This window comes from Pollicipes pollicipes, unplaced genomic scaffold (assembly GCF_011947565.3).
Source record: "Pollicipes pollicipes isolate AB1234 unplaced genomic scaffold, Ppol_2.1 Scaffold_6686;HRSCAF=7923_pilon_pilon_pilon, whole genome shotgun sequence".
NCBI lineage: Eukaryota > Metazoa > Arthropoda > Thecostraca > Pollicipedomorpha > Pollicipedidae > Pollicipes > Pollicipes pollicipes.
In genome coordinates this window covers 24,837,258-24,848,673 of record NW_023596921.1, presented here as the reverse complement: position 1 = coordinate 24,848,673, position 11,416 = coordinate 24,837,258, and the positions used below count along the sequence as shown (strand labels likewise).

The 11,416-nt window shown below is 46.9% G+C and overlaps 1 protein-coding gene across 1 annotated transcript; it reads right to left on the bottom strand.

Moving 5' to 3' along the window:
• Window positions 1-1,065: 1,065 nt before the first annotated feature.
• Window positions 1,066-5,618, bottom strand: LOC119107059 (uncharacterized). Its single transcript, XM_037230415.1, has 7 exons — window positions 5,243-5,618; window positions 4,660-4,727; window positions 4,038-4,157; window positions 3,502-3,636; window positions 2,902-3,036; window positions 2,355-2,568; window positions 1,066-1,154 (listed from the first exon to the last, which is right to left on the bottom strand). Exons 1-7 carry the CDS (start codon window positions 5,444-5,446, stop codon window positions 1,098-1,100), a joined length of 933 nt encoding a protein of 310 aa, XP_037086310.1. The 5' UTR covers window positions 5,447-5,618; the 3' UTR covers window positions 1,066-1,097.
• Window positions 5,619-11,416: the final 5,798 nt, after the last annotated feature.

Genomic DNA, 11,416 nt, shown 5'->3' with positions numbered 1-11,416 from the left:
ATGCTGCAATGCGACATTGTTACCTTGAACACGTCGACGTATCCATGTGATGTTTGGGCGCACCACCAGAAGTGATTTTTGACGTGGCGCACCCAAGGTCCCAGCGTCCGGTTTGGAGCCCTCGCTGCATGTTGGCGCAGGCACTTCGCCACGTTCTTTGCAGCGTGCCAGACGTCATACGAGTGCTGCACTTCTGGTGGACGTTGCCCTAAAGTGGCGAAGGTGATGATGACATTAAGACTTCGATCTCCATGCCAACGATCCGATACAAGATAGCTATTTCAGTGCGAGGGACAGTTTGTCTCCGAATCATCAGGATGTCTCCGAATCATCAGTTTGTCTCCGAAACATTTCCGAATGTTGTGATTACCAATATGGCCATACAGCGTTTAGTGCAACACACATGACTGATAGAGAAAACAGGAAACACAGGAGGAAACGCAGAGCCTAAGAAAACAAAACAGCTGGTGACAGGCTACGAAGCAAGTCTGACTGATAACTTATCACAACCGTCGCCGTTGTGTTCGACTTGCTGACAACCTTCCCGACACCCAAGTGCTGATCAGATATGAACTCCTTGATGGGCAGTGACTGGAGGTCGCTAAGGCAGCGTGACAGACCTTCCATCTCCAGTTCCGGGCTGGAGAAGCCGACCTCCTCACGACACACAGTGTTCTGTGTGCATGCACGTTTGCAAATGGCTCAGCATTGGCAACACAAATGGAAATGCTGGATGTCCACGACGGTTTGGAGCTTTCGGGCGCGTCGACTACGATTGGCCATGCAACGACCACGGTGAGTACACAGATGTTTTATGGTGAATAAGTTGTAAGCGAAATTCTAACCAGAATACATCTCAAAAATGGATATCTGTGTCATTCAGATGTTAGGAACTGACTGCCTTGACGTACCATAGCCTAACAATGTATACCAAAGGCACCCCATAAAACTTCTGGTCTCAGTTTAACCCATCACAGACAGCACCCGAATTTGATCGGTAAATCGCCAGTGCTCACCGGACAGACATTCCCGGAGAAATCATTACGCGAATGCTGACTGCCATACCTGTGCTATGATGTGGCCAGTTGTGCGGCCCATTATGGTGTAGCACCCATATGACGCCGAGAAGCCAGGGCCGTCACTTTGGCGGTCACCTGAGGCGGAAAACACGATCTTTCACATCAGTATGATCTTTGTCATCAGATGAGATGGTTTTGCTACCTGGACTCTTTCCGAGTGGTTTGTTACCACCACTCGGGTGATCGTCGAAAACAGGCTGTAAGCAGATAGCAGTGCTGCAAACAGGTATGTCTTGTACAGTGACGCGTCAAACTTCCTACCAGGGGGCATGGGCAGTTTCGGATACCGAACAACTCGTGACAAATGTTGGTTGCACAGAGCGAGCGTTCGTCGGTTTCCCGTACTGGACAGCCTACTAAGTGCGGGTACAGCGATCAGAACGAGCGTAATAAGACGTGGAGAAAAGCATGGACGCGCCGCATCGTGCCAAATCGAGGCGAAGTGAGTCGGACAGGGTGCACCCAGTACAGAAGCACATACATTGGGGTTATCGCCCAGCCATGGGGACTTACAAGCAACGACAAGACCATGAAGTGATGCCGCGAGAGCCGCCTCTCGATTTTCAGTCAGAGTTTTGTTGAACGACTCCTCAATTACTGGTGCTACAACCTTTTGTGTGATACGGCTGTACGCCGTCCGACTGAGGTGCCCTATGTTTGCGAAGGCCAATAACTTGTTCAGCTTTTCCAGATGACTGCCACTGAGTGCGACGGCCGCAGCAAGTAGCGTGTTGCTGATCATTGTGTGGCCCTCCTTCGGCATTGACACCCACTTATTGGTGACAGTGGCACATGCTTTGCATTCCTAAGGCAGATAGCCAAAAAAAAAGATTGAAATACCAGCCTATCATGAAAGCGGCATGCATCTCCGCACGAGTAGCAGCGTGACGTCACAACCAGGACGTTGCAGATGCGACAGGCCTCTGGCAGCCAATACTTACAGCACCGATCATGCTATGGCTTACACCAATATAGTTTCAAGCATAGATGGGCATTTATTTGACGAATACGGAACTAAAAAGACGTAAATAACTAAGAAATGGTGAAAACCACTGCGCACAACTTACGTTGCCCGCAGCTAGTGATGTGTGAGTGACGTAAAGTCAAGTATTGAAGTCAATTACGTCAAGCACAGCTTGCAAAAAAAGAACAAAAACTAGCACACTGTACAACGTTGCTAGAATGCAATAAAAAAAGGAAGACAAGTCATTTTCAAATTTATTCTGGTCACTGATATCAATGTGCATTTCTGACAGCATCCTAACTGAGACTCACCCATGTGACCGTGAACGATACGGTGATGCGAGTGACGTTCACGTCGCACCTAGCACCGCAACGGGTGCAGAGCACCGCGGCGGCTTCGGCCAGCTCCCGCAGCTGAGGCTCGGAGATGCCAGCACTGCGGGTGCCCCAAGGACGGCCGTCCTCCTCCGTCGCTCCGACGTTCACATCTTCTTCCTCCGCGGTTTCCACCTCCACGTTAGCATCACTGGAAACAGGTCCGTACTATGATATGATAAGCAAGAGCACCAGCAGGAACGTCGCCTGATGGGCTTGCGGCATTCTTCAGATTTGGGAATGTATGCTTTAGAGCCACAAACGCGAGAATACCAAAGAGAAAACACCTGAAGAAAGACCATGGTAGTGCAATACGCATGACATGCGTTAAAATCTTTCCATACCACAGCTAAGCGATATGGAAACAAGTGAGGACTTCTACATGCGTCTACAACATCATCATGTTGTGACGAAACAGTACATTCACGCATCAAGCTGAGTGACATGACGTAGTGCAAGTTCACTAGTAATTTCGTCATCGTACATCTGCTCGAGCTCCGCTGCTGCGTCCAAAATGGTTGCATGGTCGGGAGTCCATGCCGAGCCCTGACTGCCGCCGGGTGTGAAGGCGCTCGGGGTCCATGCAACGTCGGCTGGCTCCTTAGTAGCCTGTGAGGTTCTGCAAGCAAAAGATAAAGAGCGGTGGAAACATCACGCTTCGACTTGGCTTTAGCTTAAGGCTTCAGCTTATGGAGGTCATATGCATTGTTCGAGAGGGCTGACCACAATCCGCGAAGAAATGTACGGAGCCTTGGTGACAAGCTGATTACCCATCATTGCCATTAACTAGCATTGACACTGGCTTGAAATCAACAGCGTTGAAGTTGCTTTGTTCTCACCGACGGGATCTTACGAGCTTGGCTCGTACATAACCTCACGACAGCGATGCGCGCGCGCACGAGCGACCGGATTACCGCTGCCCCGCGGGCTCGGGCACGAGTCAGCTGGTGACCCGCCAAGTGATCTGACGGGTCACCTGACCCGGCGCCGGAGACCTACATCACAACAGAAATTGTTCCGATCATGTTATCAATTTTTCTTAATAAGCAAAGAGACGTGCACACCATTAGAGGACAGTACTAACATCGGCACATGAAACGCCCATGATGTACTCGGCATGGCCAAGTGAGCAGCGTCACCCGTGTCGCCATCGCCACCCATATTATAGCCGCTGGCATGCCCCCTGCCGCCATCGCCGCCATCAGGTTCCTTCAGGTACCTGTAGTGAAGTGAAACACTGTTTAAAAACGCAAAACAGGAGAAGCACAGGATGAACATGACTGAAAGCTGCGAATTTATTCGGTACTTACTAAAATCGTGCAGATGGCAAACGCCATTCACAGGCTCGGAATTAAGTGCTAAAGTCTAATTTCATTCACACCGGTAAGGTGCAGCATGTTTGGAACAACTCACATCGTACTATTAAGATCTTTGAGATACGAGAAAATTTGCATAGAATAATGGGTGACAACATCTTCCTTGTAGGCCTAGGCGCCTGTAAAACAATCATAGCCAAGTGCAATACATACAAGCAGTGCTCCTGAAGCTGTGCACACACTGCACGGTGCAAGGTTGTGTAGTTTTAACAGCATTTTGCTGCCTGAACAAACCAATGGTTACCCTTTAGCAAGATGCAGGATAGTACGCTTGACTGTTCGCAAGCCGGCCTTTCGCATCGCACGTCGAAGGATCATGTATGTGCTGTTGAATACCACCAGCTTCTTTCTTGTTGCCAAGAGTCTGGAACGTAACAGTGTGATATGGAGATTGTAATAGACTGCAGCCGTGGAGACATACCTATGACGATGACTACAACTCAGGTGGGGACATATTGATAACTCCCCTCTGGCTTTAGAGCATTGGAGCAAACAAGCTGCATTAGTGTCTTATACAGCATTGTCTGTGCAGTACTGCACGAAAATGTGCAATTTGGCTTATTAGAGACAGATATTGGGCTGCTAGTCCCTTTAGTCCTTTAGGTGTGCCATGTAGTCCTTATAGGTCTTATACGTCTTATAGTCCCTATAGGTCTTACAAAGTGCCTCGTGTTTGGCATGCTACGGTTATTATAGGACAACGTCAAAATCATTCATTATGCCATGCCATGTCATTATGCCATTATGCCATCTTTATGCCACTGCTTCATTCAGTTTTTGGTATTGTTTCTAAGATAAATTACAATCTTTTTGCTCAAAAAGTAAACTAACATTCAAAATTCAACTAAACAAGAAAACACGCTGACCTAGATTCTGGTCTTAGAGATGGTGTAGACGCTGGAAGTACTGGAGTGTCTGGAACACCTTCTCTGTGCTGAAAACAATTCAGTATTCAGTATCAGTCATTATCAGTAAGATTAACAACGAATAGAGCTGCGACACAATGTACAGGTTATAGGACAGCACTATGACATGTGCTCCAAGCATAACACAGAACAATGTTTTACTTACATCGTATGAATGTTGACGTCAGAAATGAAAACCTCAGCCAACTTAGGAAACATGAACCATTAATATTACACCATTTAAGACCAACACATCATAAATCTATCTCAATGCTACATTGAAAGCATGACTGCCCTGTAAATGGCTGAATGCCTTGCCATGCATTTTACAGTATTCTAACTGGCAGACATTTGTTTAAAGGCACCACTCTGAAATGCATGAGTGAACAATTACTAGAAGAGGACATGGAAATCAATGAGACAAAAGATGGTCACAGAAATTTCATGTGTGTTCGTATGTTAACTAAGTTCAAGCCTGAATGCCAAGGCTATATAAGAAGGGTCTGGCAAAAAAGAAATAAAGAAACCCCAGCCATTCACAAACCTGCAGAGATGGCACAGCATTGGCCTCCAGCCTTTTCATTTTAGCTGATAGGCTGGAGAAAGCTTCTGATGAAAAATGTGCCTGTGGCACTTCATGACCAGGAGCCACGACACTGATGCGACATGCTTCAAGCCACTCCTGTACGTGGGCTTGTTGAGCCGGGGTCTGAAACTTCTGATGAAAAATGTGCCTGTCACACTCCATGACCGGGAGCCACGACACTGATGCAACATGCTTCAAGCCACTCCTGTACGTGGGCTTGTTGAGCCGGGGTCTGAAACTTCTGATGAAAAATGTGCCTGTCACACTTCATGATCAGGAGCCACAACACTGATGTGACATGCTTCAAGCCACTCCTGTATGCCACGACATGTATGTGTGGCTCCACGCGCGTACGTGTGGCTCCACGACACTGATGCGGCATGCTTCAAGCCACTCCTGTACGTGGGCCTGTTGAGCCGGGGTCTGAAAGGACCACAATAATTAGGAAATCGGATTAATATACAATACAATCGACATCTACTTCAAATGAGCAATACAAACTGAAAATATCTACCTACAGGGTGTGCTGTAATAATTGTACTGAGTGTCAATTCATCAGGAGTACAGTACAGACTACAGCCACCGTGTAGGCTGCCAAAGATGCCTGACACATGTTGAAATGCTTGATATCCCAAAAATAAGCCATACAAGCTGAGGGCATGCACCCATGAACTCTGTGAGGTGTGAGCATGGTGCATGAATGTCACCAATTTTAGTAAATGGTGAGCAAATTTAGTGTTTTGAAATAGTGGCACCAACATCCAAACAGTAATGCCATTGCCGGAATATGACAACTGGGCACTCAGTTCAGTGCACATCTGATTACAGCACATAGAGTTCAGTGTTAGGTTGGGCACACTGATATCTATAATTTGGAACAAAGGAATAATTTTTGAGACTGATATCCCTGTCCTGGCCTGACTGCCAAATTTCATCTTAAATTACATATCTGTTTACGCAAGCGGTTACATCAAATAGTCAAGATGTAGCTCCATGAGCTTAGTGAGAAAGGTAGGAGATGGAAGCAAACATAAATATTTTAACGTACCTAAAAACGCAAAAACAAAGCTACTCCAATATTTCACGCACAACATGGGTAGGAAATATTCCCTGCATATATGTTTGTCGTCACTCATATTGGACATGTGGAGGTGTTGCTCTTACACATCACATGTTGTTACACATCATTATGCATCACATAGCTGATGTGTAGTGGCAGTGCTGTTATCCCTGCCTTCTCACTCCAAAAAACCGATCAACTCTGCCGCACCCACCTAACATCAACATTTGTGCGCCAAACCTGCGCCCATGTGCCATACATGGGCCTAGCCAATTGCTCCCGAAATTAACATGGTGTTGTTGCTGTAAGAACTTTTGTCGTAACAATAAACTACTTAAACAAAACCATTTCTCAACTTGGTGGCAACCGTAAGCCCAGCTCCTTGCGCTTGCACCCGCTGTTCAGTTGACGCGCGCATCTGCTTTTCATTGACTTTGTTTTATTTTTGAAGGCACTTTTGCCGGACATTGCTATAATTGCATATCCATTCCTCAAACTGTGACAAAAATTGAAAGCGACCACACACCATACTCGAAACGGCATGCGATATTGAGACGTGCATACCCTGAACTTATTGCTGCGATGGCAGTGATACGCCAGACGTAGTCGGCATGAAGTGTTTTTAACAGATTGGGCAGATTGGGAGCGAGGTACTTACGCGAAAACGGTCAAATTATTCTCGCTTGTCCTGCGATTACCACACACCCAGCACTTCCTGGTAGGCATCCCGCACCGATGCAAATAGGACACTGCCTAGGCGTGGGGAAAAATGCCCCGTCGACGAGTGCCGCACAATCCGAAATCGCTCACGCTTATGTTCGCGACACGCATTCAACAGTAAAATCTCACTAACAGTCAATCATCATCCGCGGACTGTACCACATGTGCAGCATCATCGCCTTTACGAACGTATCGGCAGCCATGCTGTTTTGACCATGAACAAAAAAACAGCCTGTTATGGCAAGGGGATCTAATGACGTTTCCATGGCGTCATTAACCAAGAGGCGATTTTGAAGTTGGCTGTAAATAAGCCTTTTCGTACTTTGCGGGCGTGTAACTCAGGAACCAGAGCGTTTTGGATCTTAAAAAGGGCATATCCGTGAACTGCATCCAAATGTCCTCAGGATGGCTATTTCAGTTGAAAACGCCATACAACTGTGGAACATTCCCTTTAATGGAGCATGCCATTAGATAGGTAGACGCAGGCAATAGTCTAAATATTACTTTTTCTAGTTTCGAGGGGCATAGGCCACTCACTCTTAACACGCTTCTTCAGGCTGTTCCATGTTTAGTTCAGCTGCATGGCCGTACCATCGATGTATGTTCTATATACGTTACACCAAATTATGACAACACGGAGCTCTTACGGCAACTTGACCAGCTCGTTGCTCAATTTCGAAGCCCTTCTCCCATCCTCGATGATTTCCACGCCCATAGTCCAGCGTGGGGTGACGGCAGCCAGGCCTTCGATCGCTGAGGACACTTGGCTGAAGACTTTACTGATACCCACAATTTAGCACTGTTCAACAAAGGCAATAACACTTACCACCGCCCACCCACTGGAACGGAAACAGCAATTGACTTGTCGTTGTGCTATCACTCAATGGGAGCTTTCTTTGAGCCCAGGCACATTAAGGCATAACATACCATGGGCAAGTAAATGTGGGCAATATATTGATGTATTTCTGTACTCAGGTAATTGGAAAGATTCTAAAATTATCAACCACAATACAGAATATGTAATGCTTGGAAAAATGGTAATGCATTAATCAGCATGGTCTTACTGAGACGTTAACACTCTGCATGCCCACAAACAATTCATTTCACCTGATATAGTACATGCATCAAAAGACCAACTGGGAGCTGAAATGCCAACACCAATGTCAACTTTATTCATCCTCAAGGTTTGCCTCATAAATTTTAGTACACTTAACAAGTTTTGTTCCATTCAAGTGCAGTTGATCCTTAACATGAATTTATAGATTGTTATGCACAATATTGCGTGCTTCACTTCAAAGTGCAGCAAGATATTGCAGTTTTGGTGTATGTTGTGATTCACATGCAGCAAATTATTCAACCAGAAATGCATCTACAAATCTTTGGAGATAGCAGATGAGCCAATCCCCAAAATTACAATACGACGTTATGCACGTCATGCAGATCAGATAGCATAGCTGGAGTTTCCACCTGCATATGGCACACTGCACTGAATAACAAAAACTTTTCAAAAAGCAAAAAGGATCACAAAACCCCCAAGTGAAAACAGCTTCAAGCGCATTTGGGTGTAGGATCACCCCTTGTACAATGTACAATGGCCACACAAAAAATACAATCTTCGTCCCACAGGTGTAAAATACAGATCCTTTTCATGAAACATGTCACTAACATGGAAAATGCGTTATCATTCACACCCTGTAATATCAATGCACCTAGTCCTTACTTCATACTTCATCGCACTGAAGGTGCCATTTGCTACCATGATGCTGTGCATATTCCTAATGAATGCTCCACGATGTTTCAGTGCTCAGTCGAGGTTTAGCGACAGAGCGAGGCTGGATGAGGTTGGTTCGGGCGGCGAGAGGACACCGGGCCCGGCGTTGGGCGGTGCTGTGTCCGGAGTCCTGGATGCATGCTTGGGCGCGGCGGCCCGCTCGTGGGCCCGCCCCGTAGCTGTCCGGAGTTTGCCGGTGGAGGAGGCCATGTAGAGGCGCTGCGGCTTGTCTGGGCCCTCGCCTGGCCGTCGCCGCGGCCAGACGCGGCGTACGGGCTGCGTCGACGTGGGGTTAGAATGTGGGTTAAGCGGACGGTCCGCCTTATCTTGTTCCCTTTGTTGTTGTTTTTGTCAATAGTTCGAGGTGGCCGGACCCTCACGGGCTCAATCCAGCGCGCATGCTCGGCTTCTCTCACGACCACGCCGTCTTTTCTCTATTCGTTGTTGAATTGAACACAAAAAACAATGCTTAAATTTAATTAAAATATATTGTACACTGCCGGCTCAGCCATCCATTGTACACTGCCGGCTCAGCCATCCATTGTACACTGCCGGCTCAGCCATCTATTTGTTTGCCTACCCTTTAACGTTAGTTAGTAAGTTATTGAGCTTTAAGGACGCGTCAACGGCATTGGTTATTTGCGCCCATGCACTCTTTAACGTAGAACTGCATATGGGAGGCTAGGACCTTGGATAGTGTATCAAATTTCATCTATTTAAGTGGCGATATCTTCAAAGATTAGGAGCATTTTCTCTTTTCAAGCGTCATACTTTTCAAGCTAACCATGCGGAGCATCTTGGCAAACCATTGTGAGCTCACAGAAAATTTCGTTTCGGGTCAGTTTCTGGGTAGATTAAAAGGCACAGACGCTTTCAGTTCCAGGGAAGCGTATGTTCTTTCGTATGTCAGGTATTTGTTTTGCATTCAACGTCACAGCTTCGGAGCGCAAATTATTTTGGGAGGATATTTCATGGTCCACATAGTTGGCGGTAGTAGCACCAGCATCTGGATTATAGATGTCAATAGTATCGCGCCTGGGCTTATTATACTCATCCAGTTTGCTAGATAGTTGCTTCTTGCCTCCACGTGTAAGCTGTGCTGGCTGGGTTTTAAATCTCTAAATATCTTGCATGAAACTGTGCTTGGTTATTTGGTCACCGAGGCTGGAGTTATACCCTTGACCCCAGCGTCGTCATTGTAGTCGAAACATCACAGAAAGTATCACTTCGCCGTCACTGTCCTGAAATTGAAATCAAGCTGTACGGGCAACGCGTCGCATTGGGAGTACCGGGAAATTTCTGGGTATACGATTTGACCGACGCCTAACATAACGAGATCACATAAGAAATATCCGCGAAAAATGTTTAAAATTTCTTAACATTCTAAGGTGCGTGGGACATACATCACACGGTGCTGATAGGAGGACACTTACACCTATATATTTCTCTGATTCGTTCAAAGCTTGACTACGGCTGTTTTATCTATGACAGTTCATCAGACCTACTCAAGGGTACTTTGAACACGGTGCATCACACCGCACTACGTATCGCCACAGGGGCTTTTCGAACATCGTCCATAGATAGTCTTCTGCTGGAGGCTCACGAGCCACCACTAGCATTGCGAAGGCAGATGCTGGGACTACGCTACACGTGCAAGCTGGCGCAGCTCCCAGATCGTCCCACCCACAACGCAGTGTTTCGCATAGCTTACGCAGGCTTTTTCTACGTCAACGGTCAGCACAAACTTCTCCCTTTTGTGTACGAATAAGATAACTTTTAGACGCGAGCAGGCTCAACCTACCACGTGTCATCAGACCTAAACCCATGAAGACTGCTCCTTGGGAGCTAGCATTGCCAAGAGAGGATGTTTCGTTATCAAACATGCAAAAGCAATGCGTTCTCATGACAAAACTTAAAGGCGCAGCCTTAGAGCACATTAACTCCTTTGACGGGTACATGATGACTTATACGGATCATCCGAAGACGGATGCAGGTGTAGGGTGCGCTTTTGTGTGTGGATCCACAACACGGCCATTTACACTGCCTTCACACGCGTCGGTCTACACTTCCGAGCTTATAGCCATCAGCAAAGGTCTCTGTTTTATTGAAGTGGGCGATAGCAATTTGCATTTGATCCTTTCTGACTCTTTGAGCGGTCTCCTGGCTGTTGGCGGCTTCTCCTCGTTGAATCCATTGATCCAGGACATTCAATTGCGTCGTAGCTCACTGGATCGAGCAGGAAAACCGGTCGTACTATGCTGGATCCCAAGTCACGTGGGATCTGCGGAAACGATCTTGCTGACGCGACAGCAAAGCGCGCTACGACAGGGACACGTATTCCTATAACACCACTACCAGCTCAGGACATGTACCCCGCAATGTTGTCGCTTATGCAGAAGCGACGGCAGTTCCCCTGGAACTCGCTGAGCGCCAACAAGCTGCAGTCCGCGAAACCCTGTATTGGACTATGGCAATGGTGTTTTCGGGACAATCGGAGGGAAGAGATTGCTCTTTGCCGGTTACGCATAGGCCAAACATATGCTACGCACCGTCAACTGCTATTGGCTGGCGACAGACTATG